We start from the raw sequence: 20,886 nt of genomic DNA, 5'->3' as shown, positions 1-20,886 counted from the left end.
CTCGTAAAGGTAGTGCCTTGATGGTCCTGGACAAGATCTGGAAGAATTCTCTGGTTTACCAGGCAGAGACTCTTGTTCTCTTCCCTTGCTATCTCCCAAATAAACAGTCTCTCTCTGTGTTCTTAACCACCTGAAGCTTGGGGTAGAGTGACACAAGCACCCTTGTGGCCACAATCACTATGACTGTGCTGGGTCAGACTTGAAGCCAGCACAGCACTAGGTGTTGCCCACGGCTTGCTGTAATCACTCCCTGGCTACTGTCTATGTTCACTCAAGGCCCTGGGGCTCTACAATCAGCACGTGGTGAAGCCAACCAGGCTTGTATCCTTCCCTTTAGGATCGTGAGTCACCCCAGTCCCCTGGCAGTTCTAGAGGTGCCATCAGGGAGCTAGTGACTAGAGTCAAAAGCCTTAGAAAGCCACCTAGTATTCTATTGTACTGTGGTTGAGCTGACCCTCAAACCACAAGAAGCAGTTCTTCCCACTCTTCCCTCCGCTTTTCAAAGGTGGAGGAGCCTTTCCTTGTGGCCACTGCCACCACAGGTCCACGGGAAGTACTGCCAGACTACTGCCTGTGTTCCCTTAAAGCCCAAGGATTCTTAGTCAACTTGTGGTGAATTCTGCCTGGCCTGGGATTCACTCTTCAGAGCAGTGGGCTTCCCTCTGGACCAGGGCAGATCCATAAATGCTGTACAGGAGCCAAATTCTGGAATTGGGGACCCCAGGAGCCTGCTTGATGTTTTATTCTTCTGTGGCCGAGCTGGTATTATAAGTGCAAGACAAAGTTCCGTTTACCCTCTGCTTTCCTCAAGCAGAAGAAGTCTTGCCCCATAGCCACCACAGCTAGGAATGTGCTGAGTTTCACCCAAGGCCCTCACCATAGTACCTGCGTAGTGCTGCTGGTTATTCAGGGCCCAAGGGCTCTTCAGTTAGCAGGTGACGAATCCTACCAGGACTGAGTCCTTTCCTTCAAGGCGTCAGGTTCCCTTTTGACCCAAAGTATGTCTAGAAATGCTATCAAGGAGTTAGGGCCTGGAAAGACAGCCTCACACCCCTGACAGGTGCGCTATCCTGCTGTGGCTGACCCGGTATCCAAGATGCAAGAAAAAAATCCTCCCCACTCTTCCCTCTCCTCTACTTGAGTGGAAGGAAGGAGTCTCTTTTGGAGCCATGAGCTGTGTGGCCTGGAGTTAGGGGAGGGGAGGCACCCCTCCTGCAGCCACCCCAATTTGTGTCTCGGGAGCTTGTGTTCCCCCCTGCCCAGTCTGTTGTCTCTGGGCCCAGTTCAACACTAGGACTCACATAAAAGTTGCAGTCCTTGTGGCCTAGACTGCCTTTTAAGTTTATTAGGGCCCCTGGGCACTTTAGCCTGCTGTGGTCTGTGGCTAGGCTTGTGGAAACTCAAGTCCCAACTGCTGGGATCAGCAATTCTCCTCTGGCCAGGGCTGGTTTGAATACTCCCTCTGTGGGCAGACATCAGCTAAGTTTGGTCCAGTTTTCTTTTCTGCCGTAACAGAACAGCACTGAGTTCAGTGGCTCATAATTGCTATGCTCTCCTTCCATCAGCGCCCATAAATGCTCTGCATACCACACCACAACGACCTGGCGGGTAGGGAAGGGGTGGCATGTGCAATTCAAGGCTGGCTTTTGTATCTCATCAGTGCCTCTTTGAGCAAGATGAAGTTAAAACCAGGTACCATGACTGCTCACCTGATTTGTAGTTCTTATGAAGGTATTTTTAATATAAATACTTGTTAAATTGGTGTCCTTGCAGCGGGTGATTGGTGAAGCCTTCTATTCTGCCATCCTGCTCCGCCTCTCCAATTAGCCACTTTTAATACCTTGTATCTTCAACTGAGAATTTTTGAAGTCTCACTTAACATCAGTATTATGGCAGAAAAGGAGAAATCACACACAGCTTGTCTTTGGATGACCAAAAGCAAACCCTTGTCTTTTTTTTTTTTTTTTTTTTTGCCTCTAAACTCAATTCCATTTAGTCTCAAATACCTTTTAACTCGGCTATAGTATAGTCTCTTTTAAGAAGATTTACATATTTAATAAAAACAAATGACTATGACTCACTAATATGTGTTTCTTTTCTTTTCTTTCTGTCTTTTAAAGATAGTGTTTTTAGAAGAAGCATCTCAACAAGAAAAACTGGCCCAAGAATGGTGCTTCAAGCCATGTGAAATAAGAGAACTGAGCCACCAGTAAGTTGTTACTTCTTCCCTTTTACTGGGTGCCACTAATAAGCTTAAATTATAGAAAACCTGCCTTGAGAGACAGAGAGACTTTAAAAAATAATATTAATTTTAAAATAATTATTTTTCATTAATTATTTGTTAAAGGAGGAGATGGGAAGGAAAAGGTAAACAGTAAGCTGAAGGATGGAAACTTAAGAGAGCTAGAGGCTGCCATGGTTCATCAATTTCTTTAGCATATATTTGTTGAGCATGCTATGTGCAGTACCTAGGGTCTGGAGGTGAAAAAGATCTTCAAAGTCCTTGTCCTCACAGGGTTTACAGTCCATGGGGGACAAAGACAGTAAACAAGCAAACAGATACCTGAGCATGACCATGGTAGATTGTGATAGCTTCTATAAAGGAAGGAAACAAGGTGGGGTGGGTATGATAGAGGTTAACTATTAAGAAGTAGGGAGGAGGCAGGCGTGGTGCCTCACGCCTGTAATCCCAGCACTTTGGGAGGCCGAAACGGGCGGATCACAAGGTCAGGAGATGGAGACCATCCTGGTTAACATGGTGAAACCCCGTCTCTACCGAAAAATACAAAAAATTAGCTGGGTGTGGTGGTGGGCACCTGTAATCCCAGCTACTCGGGAGGCTGAGGCAGGAGAATGACGTGAACCTGGGAGGCAGAGCTTCCAGTGAGCCGGGAGGCGGAGGTTGCAGTGAGCCGAGATCACGCCACTGCATTCTAGCCTGGGTAACAGAGCGAGACTCCGTTTCAAAAAAAAAAAAAAGCCACGCAAAAACAAAAGAAGTAGGGAGAAAAGAAAATTTGAGAATCAATTGGTTGGGGAAGTTCAGAAGCCCACTTGAGCTGTGATATTATATTTCAACTACCTTTAGTGATTTTTAATATTTGTTATATTTTATATATAACATGTATTTTATATATAACATATATTTAATATATGTTATACAGTTTTTAAAGAAATGATTGGGCCAGGCATGGTGGCTCACACGTATAATCCTAGCACTTTGGGAGGCCGAGGCGGGTGGATCACCTGAGATCAGGAGTTCAAGACCAGCTTGGCCAACATGGTGAAACCCCGTCTCTACTAAAAATACAAAAATTAGCCTGGTGGCGCATGTGGCACCTGTAATCCCAGCTACTCGGGTGGCTGAGGCAGAAGAATCTCTTGAAGCCAGGGGGCACAGGTTGCAGTGAGCTGAGATCACTCCACTTCACTCTAGCCTGGGTGAAAGAACAAGACTCTATCAAAAAAACACAAACAAACAAACAAACAAACAAACAAAAAAACTCAGTTTCCTCATAGCCTGCTTGATATGTTTTATGGAAATGGGAAAACTTTTTTTGATTATATTTTTTATTTTATTTTATTTTACATTTATTTTACTTTAAGTTCTGGGATACATGTGCAGAATGTGCAGGTTTGTTACATAGGTATGCATGTGCCATGGTGGTTTGCTGCACCTATCAACCCTTCATCTAGGTTTTAAGCCCCACATGCATTAGATATTTGTCCTAATGCTCTCCCTCCCCTTGCCCCCCACCCCCCAACAGGCCCCGGTGTGTGATGTTCCCCTCCCTGTGTCCATTTGTTCAACTCCCACTTATGAATGAGAACATGCAGTGTTTGGTTTTCTGTTCCTGTGTTAGTTTGCCGAGAGTCATGGCTTCCAGCATCATCCATGTCCCTGCAAAGGACATGAATGGGAAGACTTTTTTAAAGCTAAAATATTTTATCTTGTTTCAGGCCAAATAAGTTCCAAGATCAATAAAAGTGGTACCATTTATATTCTGAAAACACTGAAAACTTGGAAATTGACTTTCACATAATATAGAGGAACATTGTTTCACGTAATAGAGAAACATTGAACTAGGAATGAAAATACCTGGTTTGAATCCACAGACTGTAGTTTTGCAGATGTTAAATGTGAAGTAAGCCACTTTCCCTCTTTGAGCTCATCTAGACTATGAAGCTCATCTCTGGTCATAGTCCAGAGAGACAGAGTAACTGTTTATAAAGTTTCACTCCACCTGCAGTTCTACTCACATGCCTTGCCTCCTTCCCTCTCCCTGCTGCCTCTCTATGGACTTGGAAGTGTGTGGGTGGTGGGCATGGTAATGAATATAGTAGCTTCTGCTGTTACCATCTACTTCCTCTTCCTAGATTTTCACGTAAGAATCTATGATGAGGAACAACTGACATTGATAGTCTCCTCCTTGTGTGTCTTTGTGATGGAGGATTAGAAGAAGGCTTGGAAGTAGTTGAAGTGGAGGCTGAGATGGGATGAGAGAATGGTGGAAGTGGTTGTAGGATGGGGAGGAGAGTAAACGTAACTGTGGGTCTTCACATCCTTTTCTTCCTCTTTATGAGGTTGCTTTTGAAATTAAATCCATCAGAAATGCAGATTCTGGGGGCCGTATGTAAGTACTGCACACAAAGAAGTAGTAAGGTAAGAAATAATTTAAATTTTAGTAGAAGACTGAAGTCTTTGAAGAAAAATTGTATTTAAAATGCAAAGAGATTCTTATATCAAGCACACAAGTTATGTGCAGTTGAATTTAAGTCATGATTAAAATACCATAAAGGGATGTCTCAGATCATTTTTAATAGACTTGGCCCAATACACAGTGTATCTACAAGTCTATCTCAGTACCATGTGGATTTTTTAAAAATGAAAATCACAGCTGGAGTACCATGGGCAGTGCTGTGGTAGGAGTGAATCAGACGGTGGCCATGGACGGTGGACAGGTTTGCAGGGCCAGGATTAGGGTGAGAGGAGTGAGGCATTCACCTCAGGCACAAAATTTAAAAGCAGCGGGGGAGGGGCAAAAATTCAGTGACCAAGATCAATACTTTTAAGGCAATATTTTAAAATAAAAAAATGAATGCATGGCCGGGCACAGTGGCTCATGCCTGTAATCCCAGCACTTTGGGAGGCCGAGGTGGGCAGATCACTTGAGGTCAGTAGTTCAAGACCAACCTGGCAAATACGGTGAAACCCCATCTCTACTAAAAATACAAAAATTAGCCAGGTGTGGGCCAGGTGCGGTGGCTCATGCCTGTAATCCCAGCACTTTGGGAGGCCTGGGTGGGCGCGCATCACGAGGTCAGGAGATAGAGACTGTCCTGGCTAACACGGCGAAACCCCGTCTCTACTAAAAATACAAAACATTAGCTGGGCGTGGTGGCAGGTGCCTGTAGTCCCAGCTACTCGGGAGGCTGAGGCAGGAGAATGGTGTGAACCCCAGAGGCGGAGCTTGTGGTGAGCAGAGATAGTGCCACTGCACTCCAGCCTGGGCTACAGAGTGAGACTCTGTCACAAAGAAAAAGAAAAAGAAAAAAAAAATTAGCCAGGTGTGGTGGCAGGTGCCTGTAAGCCCAGCTACTCGGGAGGCTGAGGCAGGAGAACTGCTTGAACCCGGGAGGTGAAGGTTGCAGTGAGCCGAGATTGTGCCACTGCACTCCAGAGGTGAGATTCCCATCTCAAAAAAAAAAAAAAAAAAATCAATGCAAAAACTCATGATGAACAAAACACCAACATTTTAAATAAAGACAGGATGTTGTTTGTTTCACAGCCATGCATTTTTTTTTGTGCAATGCAACAGTCACTTTCAAATAACCTGGATTCCCAGACCCATGGGGCCATTGCATTACCGGTAGGGCAGGTTGATGAGGGTGATGATGGTTTGGGTAACACACACATATATTGATACACACCTGTATTGTTTTTTGATGATAAAACTTTATTAATGTTTTCCATTTGGTGAAAAGATGGGTGGATGTTCTGATAAGCATATATGGGGGATATAGACATAATTTTTTTTGCTTAGGTTTTGATGTGGCTTGGCCAACACTGCAGATTTGGAATACCTGGGGGAAGTTGAGATTCTCTGAGGAAATTATGATGCGGATTAAGTAAAGTGAGAAGAGGAAAGCTGAAAAGAAGGGAGAAAGGAGAGCTTTTTTACCTTCTGCTGCAGCCTTCGGATCTCTTCTCTGCTTTGCCTGCAGCTGGGCTGTTAGTAGCTACAATTTAGCCATAAGTGATGTTGTGAGTGGAGAACCAAGTTTGAATCCTGGCTGAGCCACCAACAAATTGCAAGTCGAAAATAAACTTGCAATCCCAGACCTTCCTTTTCTTCTCTCTGTAAAATGAGTAGGTGAGCTCGCTGACCTCTAATGTCATGTGCACTCTCACATTCCATGCTTCTGTGTGTACAGATATATCTGTAATAAATCCTGGACTGTAACCTTGATTCTCAGAATCTTTTTATTGATAATCATTTCACAATGCTTACTATTTCCTTAAAAGGATTGTAACTTTTCTGGGTAAAAAAAAAAAAAAATCACACTTCAGATGCAATAAATCCTTGCGCTTCTGTTGCCTCTGAAGACTTTGTACTCTGAATCATCTTTAACTCTCTCATCTCAGCTACGAAGAACATGCTCATTTCCCCTACATGAAAAACATAAAGTGACTTGAACTCTTCTGCATCCTAACTTTCACTATCAAATATTTTAAAAGGGAACTCTCCATCTGCACAGGACTTTTCCAAACACTCTCTTTTTAGCACTTAGTGCAGTAACCAAAACATTCTAGAGACTCAGTGAGTACTTTTTAAATGAAGAACTAAATCCTTCTGAAACTGGGTGTCTCCCCTGTTGATTGCACTGGGGTCTCAGGATTATTCCTGTGGTCATGCATTTTTGACCCTTACAGTTTTTGGCACTAGTCATTGCCCTGCTCCTTCTTGAATGTCTCTTCGTTACTGTCCCTGACACCTCTCCATGCTGGGTTCCCTCTGTTCTCCTCATAGTAACTGCCAAGATTGATCCTGATCTTCTCTTTCTCAGTCTTACTCCTGAAGTCGAAGGTGCTGCTTAAGATGTTGGTTTGTTCTTTCTTCCACAGAGATCTCTGGCATCACCAACTTCTAGAGTTACTTATATAGAGAAGACCCTCAAATCTGAATCGTTTCTCTTTTTTTTTTTTTTTTTTTTTTGAGACGGAGTCTTGCTCTGTCTCCCAGGCTGGAGTGCAGTGGCGCGATCTCCGCTTACTGCAAGCTCCGCCTCTTGGGTTCACCCATTCTCCTGCTTCAGCCTCCCTAGTAGCTGGGACTACAGGCACCTGCCACCACGCCTGGCTAAATTTTTGTATTTTCAGTAGAGACAGGGTTTCACCGTGTTAGCCAGGATGGTCTTGATCTCCTGACCTCATGATCCGCCAGCCTCAGCCTCCCAAAGTGCTGGGATTACAGGCGTGAGCCACCACGCCCGGCCCTGAATCATTTCTTTAACTCTTATGTGACCTCTTATCCCACATCCCCAATTACTTCTTGGACAGTTGGCAGTCACACTTTGACACTGGGTTTAATATGGCATCATAACCCTCTCGCCATAAAAAACAGACTTTCCTTCTAGATTCTCTATTCTTTATGTCATATGTTCATGCTCACATGCTCAAAAACTTACTCGCAGCCAGGTGAGGTGACTCACGCCTGTAATCCCAGCATTTTGGGAGGCCGAGGCAGGTGGATCACCTGAGCTCAGGAGTTCGAGACCAGCCTGGACAACATGGTGAAACCCTGTCTCTACTAAAAATACAAAAAATTAGCTGGGTGTGGTGGTGGGCAACTGTAATCCCAGCTACTCGGGAGGTTGAGGCAGGAGAATTGCTTGAACCCAGAAGGCAGAGGTTGCAGTGACCTGAGATCGTGCCATTGTACTCCAGCCTGGGCAACAAGAGCAAAACTTCATCTCAAACAAACAAACAAAAAACTTACTCACTTTGACTTACTTCTCTCCTTTGTTTCCTAGAGCTAATAAAACATCAAGTTTTTTTTGTTTTTTTTTTTTTTTTTCATATTCATCCTTTTCCTTTCTGTATCCATCACCATGGTTTTTAATTAAAAGTATCCCCATTGGGAGACTCGGGAGTCACTCAACACGTGGCCACCACCCCTAGATTCATCATCCTAAACCCTAAGCTCAATATATCACAGTCTGCCAAAGGAAAAAAACACAAACACATATTCTCATGATCCCCTTTGTCTTAGCTCCCCAATAACACATGTATGTTAATTCACTAAATTGAGTATTCAAGACCCTTTAAAAAAACTTTTTCCTGTTTTTAGGAAAAATTTTTATACAGCAAAATACAGAGATCTCAGATACATAATTTGATAAGTTTTGGCAAATACGTATATACCCACATAACCAGCACACCAGTCAAGATGTAAAACATTCTTATCCTAGGAAGTTCCCTTGAGCCCCTTCCAGTCTCTACTGCCCCGATAGGCAGACATTGTTTGTCTTCTCTCACACAGATTACTTTTGACTATTTTTGAACATCATATACATAGAATAACTCAATATGTACTCTTTTGTGTCTGAATTCTTCCATTCAACCTAATGTTTTTGACATATTCATATTGTTGTGTCCATCAGTTCATTCACTTTTATTGCTGCATAGTATTACATTGAACCATGGTTTGTTTATCCATATTTTCTGGTGGTAGATATTTACATTGCTTCCAGTTTGGGGCTAGTATGCATACAACTTCTATGAACATTCTCATACAATTCTTTTCTTAAACCTATGTTTTATTGCATTTGGGTAAATAGAAGTGAAATTGCTCACTAAGACTTTTTATGTCTGAGACCAGATCTACCTCTCTCTGTTTCCTCCTTTTTCTTTTTCCCTTCTTCCTCCTCCTCTTTTTTTTTTTTTTTGAGAAGGAGTCTTGCTCCGTCACCTAGGCTGGAGTGCAGCGGTGCGATCTTGGCTCACTGAAAGCTCCACCTTTCAGGTTCACACTGTTCTCCTGCCTCAGCCTCCTGAGTAGCTGGGACTACAGTCGCCTGCCACCATGCCTAGCTAATTTTGTGTGTGTGTGTGTGTGTGTGTGTGTTTAGTAGAGACAGGGTTTCACCGTGTTAGCGAGGTTGGTCTCGATCTCCTGACGTCGTGATTTGCCCGCCTCGGCCTCCCAAAGTGCTGGGATTACAGGCGTGAGCCACCGTGCCCGGCCTCCACCTCCTTCTTTTCTTCTTCCTCTTCTCCCTTCTCCTTCTTCTTTCTTTTCTTGCTTTTCTTCTTCCTCTTCTTCTTCTTCCTCCTCTTCTTCCCTCCTCCTCTTCCTCCTCCTCCTCCTTTTCTTCTCCTTCTCCTCCTCCTCCTTTCTCTTCCTTTTCCTCTTCTCCTCCTCTCCTTTTTCTTTCTCCTCCTTTTTCTTCCTCCTCTCTCTCTCCCTCATTCACCCATAATCTCCTGAACTAGATTATAAAGTCTTTGAGGACAATATGCCTTGTTTTTCTCTGGACTCTCCACAGGGCTTGGCAGAGTTTCCTAAACAGAGTAGACATTTGGGAAATATTATTTGGTTAAACAATTTAACTGCATGAGGAAGTTACACTGCTATTCCATTTTATGATGGGAGAGAAAGCAAAGACCCAAAGGACTGACATTGTGGAGAGGTCAGTGACTGATAGCTGAGAGAAATCCGTACTCCACCTTCCCTTTCGGAGTGCTTCCCACATTATAGGCCCACTTAATGCTGACTTCTTGATGTCCTTAAAAGTTCATTTCCATAGTTAGTGAATTAACAATTCCATCACGTGGAACGTAGTGACCAAGAGTACTGAACCAACAAACTGCCTGGGTTTGAATCCCAGCTCCAAAACTGACTGGTTAACAGTTACTTTTTTGCAAGCTACATAAATTCCCTGAGCTTTAGCTTACCCTTATGTAAAGGAGGGTAACAGTACTCTCATACTTCGTAAGTTTCTTGTGAACATTACATCATCATCATCATCCATAACATTTATTGATGCTTTCCATTATCTAGGCATTGTTCTTACACACACTAAATACATCCTCACGTCAGCTCTATGATGCTACTACTATCTCCATTTTACATAAGGGGAAACTGAGTCACACAGTTTTTTTTTTTGGAATATGTCAAATATCTAACTGCTGATTTATGGTCAAACCTGATTTCAGATCTAAGCAGGCCAAAACCAGAATGTATACACTTAACTGCTGCCCACAGATGAGATGATGTATGTAGAACGCTGTGCCAGTGCCTAGTGAATGTACATATTGAGGAAACATTAGCTGCCATCACCATCATTATTATAATAACTGACTACAAAAAAGCTAGTCTTTTCCATGTGATGTAGAGGCTTTCGTGTAGTCAGACAAGATCAAGATGACCACTGAGTCTGCCATTCCTTGCTCTTGTTTTAAAATAAAGCATTTAGAGTTACTCATGGCTTTATTCGGCTTACAGTTAGGTGGTATGTATACATTTGATTTGATAGCATGAGGAATTCTTTGTGATGTCAGGTTTCAAGTTCAAGTTGCTTACGTGATTGAATATTTACCTAGGATAATGTTGGCAGTAGACGGTCCCATCTTTTGGCAAATATCTGTTTGGATGAGGTTGGATACTTACTAGAGACTGTGGTGAACTGCATTAGCTCTTTAGAAAAACATTAAGTGTCTGTCAGCACCATACTGCCTCGATTCTGTGGGTGCTGCCTCTGAACACTTTCCAGGACTTTCTAATTTTAAGAATTAATAGAAATATGAATATGAATTGGTGGATCATGGTGGCAGCATTAGTGATCACAAGCCTCCCGAGCATGGTTGCCACAGCATCACAACTCCCTCTTCACTTCACCACTTACAGCACTGCCCATTTGTGGTCCATCTCCTGAGATCACCTGTCCCTAACCAGCTTGTTCTTGCTGCTTCTATTTCAGAACTCAGTTTCTGTAACACATGGGAAAAGACTAGGTTTCTTGTGGTCAGACAAGATCAAGATGACTGCTGAGTCTAAAATTGCAGCCGGTCTGTTTCTCACCTTTAGTCCCCCTTAGTGACTCGTGTGCACATTCCTCAGCATGACTATAGAAGTTTTAAAGACCTCCTCTTGCATTCTTGCTCTCTGACCTACAGCCACCCATTGTGAGAACGAAGTCTCAGGATTAAATCAGGGCTCCCCTCCTTTCTTGTGCCACTGCTGCTTTGCCTCTTCTCAATGCTGTGTTTTTCCCTCCCTCCATCATCACTGGTTAACCCCCCACCAGCTATTCCAACCTAGGAGCTATATCTCTCCTAGCAGAGCTTCATTTTTATGTCCTGACCTCTAAATAATTGGAGAATTTACAGTTGTCTGATTGCGTCACTTATAAACCTGCGTGGGGTGAACAGTGAAATCATGCTTAGGAAAAAATGTGATTTAAAAAATACGGAAAACGAAGATAGATATTATTAAACACTTTTCTTCTCATCTTAATTTCCAGTGAGTTCTTCATGCCTGGGCTGGTTGATACACACATCCATGCCTCTCAGTATTCCTTTTCTGGAAGTAACGTAGACCTGCCATTCTTGGAGTGGGTGACCAAGTACACATTTCCTGCAGAACACAGATTCCAGAACATTGACTTTGCAGAAGAAGTATATACCAGAGTTGTCGTAAGTATCTTGTGTGTGAGTATGATACTCTGTTTGGTCATCTATAGGAGTATCAGTTTCTTAGGACAGATATAAATTATAAAGCATAGGCAGTTAAGCCTAAGATGGGCCACAGAGAATTTTTAAGTTTTTTTTTTTTAACAGTCCAGTGAGTTTGTGACCACTTTACCTACATAGCTAGTCAGTGGCAAAGAGAGAATTTGAATCCAAGTTTCCAAAACCCCAATCTGGTGGGTTTACGTTACTCTCTTACTTCCTGTGTTTTACTTTACCAAATTTGGGTTTACTGAATATGTGTGGTTCCCTACTCCTGCCAATCCATAATGCTGTTCTGAGGACCATATGGATTCGTTACGTGACCTTTGCAGAGTTATGTGACTCACTTTTCCCATCTGTAAAAAATAGAGATCATGATAGTACCTGTTTCACAGGATTCTCGTGATAATTAAGCAAGTTAATATTTGTAAAATTCTTAGAATAGTGCCTGGCACATGGTAAGAGCTCTATTTGTTTGCTTTAAAAATAGCCAAGGAAATTTAAAATTAAAAATTTAAATTACTGTTAGAAGGGATATTGTGTTACTCTGGGAGCTTTGCAAGGAGGCACTTGGTAATGTGACTTGAGCACTGACACCACTAGAGGGAACTTTGGGGCTAGTACAGTCATTGAACAGTGGCAGCAGTGTGTGCCAGCCATATGTTGAAGGCTCTGAAAGGGTCCTTCCTTCTCCTCTTTCAGGAAAATCAGTTCCTTTCTTTGTACTCCAATCCTATGCCCAGAACCAGAAACCACTCAGGAATTAGAAACAGTTTCTGCAGTAAAGGAGCTAAAGCGGAAATGCCGCCTTATCTGACCATTATGTCTTGGGTGTTCAGCGCACTTGGTCTGAACACTCATGGATTTTTGTCGGACCCATTGATTCCTCCTAAGGTGTTCACTAAATGTGGTGGTGGCAGTATTATAAGCCTTCCACATCTACTGACTTAACCATCTTGCCAGTTTTTTTGGTCTTGCATCATTCCAGCCTTAAAGAGTAAAAGCAAGTGCTAACATTTTTTTTTTTTTTTAAAGACAGAATCTCACTCTGTCACCCAGGCTGGAATGCAGTGGTATGATCTCGGCTCACTGCAACCTCTGCCGCCCAGGTTCAAGCAATCTCCTGCCTCAGTCTCCCGAGTAGCTGAGATTACAGGCACCTGCCACCATGCCTGGCTAATTTTTGTATTTTTAGTAGAGACGGGGTTTCACCATATAGGTCAGGCTGGTCTTGAACTCTTGACCTCAAGATCCACCGGCCTCGGCCTCCCAAAGTGTTGGGATTACAGGCTTGAGCTGCCGCGCCTGGCCGAGCAAGTGCTAGCATTTATACACTTGCCTCACATAATTATAAATTCAGTGCAATTGTGGATCTTACACATTTAGCATGCACCACATGACACTAGAAAAGCTGAGAAGGACTAAAGCTGTGTATAAAGTAGCTGGCTCATTGTGTTAATGAATGGTGTTAACCACACCAAATCTTTATTCTCAAAATTTATTTATACCTCACATTGTTCTAAAAGAATGTGAGATAGCTGAAAATTACGTAATATACAACAAAAGAAAATGAGTCATGTAATAAAGGAGAAGAAAACAAGGGGGAGGGAAAAGTAAAATAAAACCAAGTAATCAATGTCTACTGTGGGGGTCCATGCATTTGTTAGTTTGTCATGAATTTGGCTTTACATTTCTAGAACCTGACCCAAAGAGGGAAATCAGTTATGACATTTACACTGCTTTTATGATTAAAAACCACATTTGTTAAGGTAAAGCATATCTATGCTTCATACTGAAACTCAAGAAAATTAATCTCAGTATTCCTTAGTATGGATAGACACTATGCTGTCAAAATATGTATTGTAAAGATGCTATACCACCAAAAAGTCCAGATAGATCATTCTTTCATGTTTAGAAAGATAGAGTATCAAGGACTATATATTTTTCGGGCAATACTCCATATAAATTATTTCTGACATCAGAGATTTGTTCAAGTATTTGATGTCAGGCCAAGTGTGGTGGTGGTTTAAGTATTTGATGTCAGGCCTGTAATCCTGGCACTTTGGGACACCAAGGTGGGCGGATCACCTGAGGTCAGGAGTTCAAGACCAGCCTGGCCAACATGGTGAAACCCCCTTTCTACTAAAAATTCAAAAATTAGCTGGGCATGGTGGCATGCACCTGTAAGCTCAGCTACTCAGGAGGCTGAGGCATGAGAATCGCTTGAACTCAGGAGGAGGAGGTTGCAATGAGCCAAGATCAGGCCACTGCACTCCAGCCTGGGTGACAGAGCAAGACTCTGTCTCAAAAAAAAAAAAAAAAAAAAAAAATTGGAGAGCACATCTCCTATGTTTCTTATGTGTCTGAGAATGAATGAATGTGGGCCCACAAACTTTTAAGTTGGAGGCACTGAGGGTATGGCTGATATCTGTTTAAGGGTGTTGAGATGTGTTAACTAGCCGCGTAGCCTACTCAATGGGCTGAACTCAGTGGAATAAACAGGAGTAGCTTTGGGTTTCCTTCCTCCCTTCCTTCTTCCCTTTCTCAGGGGTCTCCCTGTCCGATCCCTTTACTGTAATTAGGGCAGTTCCTGAACTTTCTAGTGTTTTCAGTTCATTCTAGTTGTTGAAAGAAAAACTTCACACAAATTAAATTTAACAGAGTAAATTCAGCAAAGAACGATTCCAGAATCAGGCAGCTCTCAGAACCAGGAAAGGTTCAGAGAACTCTGCCCAGCAATGTGGGCAGGCAGCATTTAAGACAGAAAATGGAAGTGAGGTACAGCAACAGCTTGATTGTTACACAGCTCTGGGTTTGCCTTATTCAAACTTGTTCTGATCACTTGGCACCTGTGACTGGCTAGAGCTTAGCTGCTGTGACTGGCTGAGACTCAGCTATTTGTTACAAAAGCATATTACTAATTAGGCTTTCAGTGAGTTGATATACTAAGTTAGGTTGCAGTTCCTTATGAACTCAAAGTTGAGAAGCATGCTCAGGCCAAATTTAGTTGACTTTAACACAGTCCAGTTTGAAGCTACAATTTCTCATTCATTAAAACCTTCTCCCCACATAAGCCACATACCTCCTGGTTTAGGCCCGACACTGAGGAAGGGGCTTACTGTCAGTGTTTGTGTAGTGCTTCTAAATAGCCCCTGCTTTCCATTTTGATTTCATCTTTAAGATTGTAGAAAAGTGCTTAAAATTTTGAAAATTTAGAAAAATTTAAATTATATGTCTGTTTTAATTTTGAGTTTTATTTTAGTTTGGTTAGTAAATGTAATGTGTCATTTTTCTTGGGGATAGCTGAGATTTATGACCCAATAAAAGGTTAATTTTTATGATTATTCTGCAGTTTTTAAAAAGAAGACCGTGTTTTCTCTGTTGATTTTTTTTTTCTATCTTTATGAGATGAAACTGTTAAAAGTCTTGAACAGTTCTATTATTTTGCTCCGTATTCTCCCATAATGGTGAGACAAGAGCATTTTCATTCTCTTCCCTTCTTCATTCCTACCCTTTTTGCCATGTCCTATGTTATATCATCTGAGATTTTAGTTACATTTTTTTGCCATGTATACTGTATTTAATTTAAAGTTTAATTTTAAAAAATTATCTCAATTTAATTCCAGTTTTTTATTTGTTAACATCTGAATTTAATTTAACAATGAGGGCTGGACACAGTGGCTCATGCCTATAATCCCAGCACTTTGGGAGGCCTAGGCGGGCGGATATTACCTGAGGTCAGGAGTTCAAGACCAGCCTAGCCAACATGGTGAAACCCCGCCTCTACTAAAAATACAAAAATTAGCCAGGCATGATGGTGGGTGCCTGTAATCCCAGCTACTCAGGAGGCTGAGGCAGGAGAATCACTTGAACCCAGGAGGTGGAGGTTGCAGTGAGCCAAGGTGTGCCATTGCACTCCAGCCTGGGTGACAGAGCAAGACTCCGTCTCAATAATAATTATAATTTAACAATGAACTTTGCTTTTTATTTTGCAACTTGGATCCCTGTCTTCATTCATTTTTGTTGGAATATATCCTCTGACAATTCTTTCCAATCAGGTGGGTGATAAATATTCTAAAACCTAGAATTATCAAAAATGGCTTTACTTTTTTTTTTTGACTCTTGAACAATGCCTTAGCTGTAGAGAGAATTCTATTTGAAATTATTTATCAGCATCCAATGCGCCAACATCAATCTGATTCCCATTTCTTTCTAGTTAATTTTCTGGCCTTTGGGATTTTTTTCTTCATTCCTGATATTTTGAAATTATAATTGTTGATCATCTCAATTCATTCTCAGTTTAATTATTCAGTTCATTCTCTTTAATACATAGTTCTTTCAATAAGAGAACGCCTGTTTTCCTTCTGTTTCTAGGAATTCTGTTATTTCTCCTTCTGTCTCTCTCTCTATGAGTATATTCCTCTCTTCAATATATTCTTTCTTTTGATAATTACTATTAGAAAAATGTTGAAACTTCTGTTCTATTTTCATGTCTCTAAACTTTTCTTTCATACTACATTCTTAGGAGATGGTATGGGCCAATTTTGTAAATCATTAATTCACTCTTACTATTTATAATAACCTATTCCTCTTTCAAGGATACGACATCCTGTCCTATTCATCGAAGTATGCTATTTTTTGTTCATTTTATGTCTCTTGTTGTTTTAGTAATTCTGCTTCCTCAGGTGTTCATTCAGTAGATATTTACTAAGCACCTCCTAGAACCCATACACTTTTCTAGTTGCTGGAGATTAAATTTGATACCTTTGTCATGGTATTGGCTTTTCACCTGGATTTGTGATGGAGAGTTCATCCTTGTCTGTAACTGACAAGTTCTAAACATCCTCTACTGGTAGCCAGATCTTTTTGTTTTACATGGAAATTGTCTTAATATTTGGAAAAATTGACAGGTTTCCAAATTCTTTTGACTTTTGGGACTAACCAATGTTGCTGAGTTCTCATTTGCTTTTTTAAAGCAATTGACTGGGCCAGGTACGGTGGCTCGTGCCTGTAATTCCAACAACTTTGGGAGTCTGAGGGCAAGAGGATCACTTGGGGTCATGAATTCAAGACCGGCCTGGGTAACATAGCAAGGGCTTGTCTTAAAAAAAAAAATAGCGGCTGGGCACGGTGGCTCAAGCCTGTAATCCCAGCACTTTGGGAGGCCGAGACGGGTGGATCACGAGGTCAGGAGATCGAGACCATCCTGGCTAACACGGTGAAACCCCCTCTCTACTAAAAAATACAAAAAACTAGCCGGGCGAGGTGGCGGGTGCCTGTAGTCCCAGCTACTCGAGAGGCTGAGGCAGGAGAACGGCGTAAACCCAGGAGACGGAGCTTGCAGTGAGCTGAGATCCAGCCACTGCACTCCAGCCTGGGCGACAGAGTGAGACTCCGTCTCAAAACAAACAAACAAACAAAAAATAGCTAGGCATGGTGGCATGCATCTGTAGTCCCAGCTACTTGGGAGGCTGAGGTGGAAGGCTCTCTCGAACCCAAGAATTCAAGGCTACAGTGAGCTGTGATGTGTGATGGCACCACTGCACTCCAGAGCAAGACCCTGTCTCAAGAAACAAAACCTAAAATAACAACAACAACAACAAAATGCAACACACTGAATCTTGTTGGAGGCTACTGTCCAAGGTACGGCATGTTCCTTTCTATTATCCTAACTCCAAACTATTTCAATCCTGCAGACACTTGAGCTTCTGATGTCTGTACTAGTCAAGAAAACCCTCTTCTTTCACAAAGGAGGAAACATGGAATGTAAGCAACTTTCTCAAGGTCCCATAGCTAATAACAGGCAAAACATAAGCAAGAGCCACTGTCTGGAGGGTTTTCCTCTGCACTTTAAAAGCTTCTGCTAAAGATACGCCCCAAAGTACTCAGTCCACTAGTCCTTTTCCCAAGTGCTCAGACAGGTCAGGCAATATCAGTTCCATTTTCTTTCTTGAGGATCTTTTCACCTCCTCCCATTCCTTTGTTTCTGGCCAGCATTCTCTCTGGCACTACTGTAATCTTGGTATTCTCTTTGCCTCTTTCTTGCCTTTAATGCCCACTCCCTGGATCCAGGAATTACTTTTCTTTGGATTACTTTCATGTTTTACTAAAAGACAGTTTCTAAAAACTTCCTAAGAAAGAGTTCATGGAGAGCAACATTTTCAAGTCATTCAGTACTTAATCATATTTCTATGCTACCTTCACACTTGATTGATAATTTACCGGGGTATAAAATTGTATGTTAAAAAATAACTCCTGGCCGGGCGCGGTGGCTCAAGCCTGTAATCCCAGCACTTTGGGAGGCCGAGACGGGCGGATCACGAGGTCAGGAGATCGAGACCATCCTGGCTAACACGGTGAAACTCTGTCTTTACTAAAAAAATACAAAAAACTAGACGGGCATGGTGGCAGACGCCTGTAGTCCCAGCTACTCGGGAGGCTGAGGCAGGAGAATGGTGTAAACGTGGGAGGCGGAGCTTGCAGTGAGCTGAGATCCAGCCACTGCACTCCAGCCTGGGCGACAGAGCGAGACTCCTTCTCAAAAACAAACAAACAAAAAAACTCCTATTGTGACAAACAACTTATATGTACTTGTGGGAAGACCTCCTTTTGAATTGCTAGAACATGAGCATTGCATTTTTTTGCAAGTAGTTAAGGGTCTGTGTGTCACTGTGGCCCTTAGAAAATTTTCTAAAGTACTTAGAAAATAGAAAACTATATAATAGAGTGTGTTCTATTTTCTAAGTACTTTGATTATTTACTTAGGATTTTTGGTTACAGAATGATATATATGAGTTGAATATGAAGGCATTGTTCTGCTTCCAGCATTGTTAGTGAGAAATCCAATGTCGTTGTGAGGCCTGTCATTTATCTGTGACCAGTTCTTTTTTTCCTAGAGTTTTTAGCATCTTTTCTATACTTACAGACTTAATATCTCAAAATTATATGCCTTACTTTGGGTTCTCTTTTTATTCCCTGTGCTGACAATTCTATGAGGATTTTAATTTTAGAGATGAGTATATTTTTCATATTTTTGTCCCTTCCATTTATTAAAAAAAAATTTAGATTTCTTATTCTAAACGTCAGACTGCCTAGATTGAGCCTAATTTTCTTATGTTCTCACCTTTGATTTTCATCTTTTCCTTTTCCTGAGCAATTCTCTTGTAATTTCTCCTACAACCCTCCTACTGGCTTCCACATTTCATTTATAATATTTTTACTTTTGGAGAGCTCCTGCTTTCTGATTTTCATAGCATTCTGTTCTTGTTTTGTGGGTGCAATAGTGTCTTTTATTTCTTTGAGGATGTGAGTCATAGTTGTTTTCTTTTAACTGAGTTTTCTTCTGACCTTATAGATTGTTTCCTCTAAGATTTTTTCCAGATTCTTTCTCCTCCTCCTTATCTTTTTGATAATAGATTCCCTCCAATGCCTATCAAATCCTGGACATACATTCATACTGTGATGCTGTAAGGTGCTGACTAGAATATGTGGGTGGAGGTAGCACTTGTTGATGGTAACGTCATTATAGGATGAGTAGTGAAGGCAGTGAATTTGGGTCCCAAATGTCATTGTGAAGACATCCTTCTTTTAGAGTCATTCATTTTCTCTAGAAAAGAATCCTCTAGTCCCCTGCCAGGAGTTGTGGGAGTAGTACATGTGGTACTCTGAGGAAAATGACTGAGTGCCCTTGAGGTTGGCCAGATTTTCACTTAAACCTCTGCTTTACCTTCTCTTTTGGGGCTTGTAACCTCTAAATACTATCCAGGTTCTATAAAGAGTAAATCTCTCCTACAAGGAAGAGGTTAAGGGTGGTTGGCTGATTTCAACAAGGTTCCTGCCAGTGTTCAATCATACCCACACAAACTTCCACCCAATCCCCTGCTAAAACCCACACACTTCTCTCCTTCTTTCCAAGTTGCTTCCAGGTTCTTGTCCATGTTTTTTGTCTTCTGAGAAGATGATGAAATATTTTCTCTGCTCATGCCTCTCCTCTCATGTTCTTCTTGTGGGTTAATAACGTTTTTACTCCTTTACTGTTATGTTAGTTGTAATTTGCAAAGGAAAGGAGGTATATGTGATCAACCTTGCAGGTTGAGCTAAAAGTCTGGCTGAATATTTTTATTCTGTAGTAGAAGAAAAATCTTATTTATGTACTCCCAGATGCAATAAAATTTGGATATCCTTAAACAATCCTAAGAAAGAAGGAATTCATTAGTATCACATTTTAATGAATTCTGAAGCACAGAACTGTGTGAATCCAGAAAATATCAGAAGTATCAGCTTCTCTTCCAGCTAACTTTTGAAATATAAATACTTTTTGCCATTTACCTAACTACTCGACATCAAGATGGCATACCTTTAAATAAAAACATTTTAAAATTAAAAACTAAAATTCTGTTTTCCTCTGGATGTATCATGTGACTTTTCTGAGCACACGTGATTCATGGTTTTTGTGATTTATTTTTAGAGGAGAACACTAAAGAATGGAACAACCACAGCTTGTTACTTTGGAACACTTCACACTGACTCATCTCTGCTCCTTGCTGAAATTACAGGTGAGCAAATGAAAGCATGATTTATGGGCACATCAAGCAAAGACAGCCAGACCATCGTGGCAAACAACTTATATGTCCTTGTGGGCAGATCTGCCTTTTAATTGCTAGAACATGAGCATTACATTCTTTTGCAAGTAATTAAGTGTCTGTGTGTCACTGTGGCCCTTAGAAAATTTTCTGAAGTACTTAGAAAATAGAAAACTGTATCTTAGAGTGTGTTCTCTTTTCTAAGTACTCTGATTATTTAGTTACAATTTTTGGTTACGGAATGATATATATGAGTCTGAATTTTGTGTATTAATTTAGGGCTTCTTAGGGAAACTTGACTAATTCTAGCTGTGGTAATAGTTTCTTACATCAGCAGATACATAGTGGCTGTTGGTAGAGCTGTTGACTAGAGTCAGGGCACTGTGCTAGATGCTGGGAACACAATGAGATAAAAAATAGTCTCTGCCCTTGAGGAGCCAGACAGAATACCTACACACATGGATTACTAACCTTAGTAACTTCTCTGGTGCTGTTACTAGACGTCTAGCATTGTGCAAAGCACTCTGTAAGGATTAGTTCAGCAGCAAACAGCCAGCTGAGGTGGTTACT

The 20,886-nt window shown here is 41.5% G+C and overlaps 1 protein-coding gene across 7 annotated transcripts in view; it reads left to right on the top strand.

Annotated features, from left to right (window-relative positions):
* GDA (guanine deaminase) overlaps positions 1-20,886 on the top strand; it is a 130,166-nt gene that overhangs the window by 51,570 nt on the left and 57,710 nt on the right. For 6 of the 7 annotated variants that reach the window (XM_003911802.5, XR_004177838.1, XR_004177837.1 and 3 more), the window contains 3 exons: positions 2,121-2,209; positions 11,527-11,698; positions 20,202-20,289. In XM_003911802.5, the coding sequence (XP_003911851.2) occupies positions 2,121-2,209; positions 11,527-11,698; positions 20,202-20,289 (349 nt within the window). Of the gene's footprint in view, positions 1-2,120; positions 2,210-11,526; positions 11,699-20,201; positions 20,290-20,886 lie in introns of those variants that run through there. The other variant, XM_009188938.4, reaches the window with a different exon arrangement.

The sequence above is a fragment of the Papio anubis genome, chromosome 13, assembly GCF_008728515.1.
Source record: "Papio anubis isolate 15944 chromosome 13, Panubis1.0, whole genome shotgun sequence".
NCBI classification, from domain to species: domain Eukaryota; kingdom Metazoa; phylum Chordata; class Mammalia; order Primates; family Cercopithecidae; genus Papio; species Papio anubis.
Note: the sequence above shows the minus strand (reverse complement) of the source record. Positions and strands in the feature narration are given on the sequence as shown.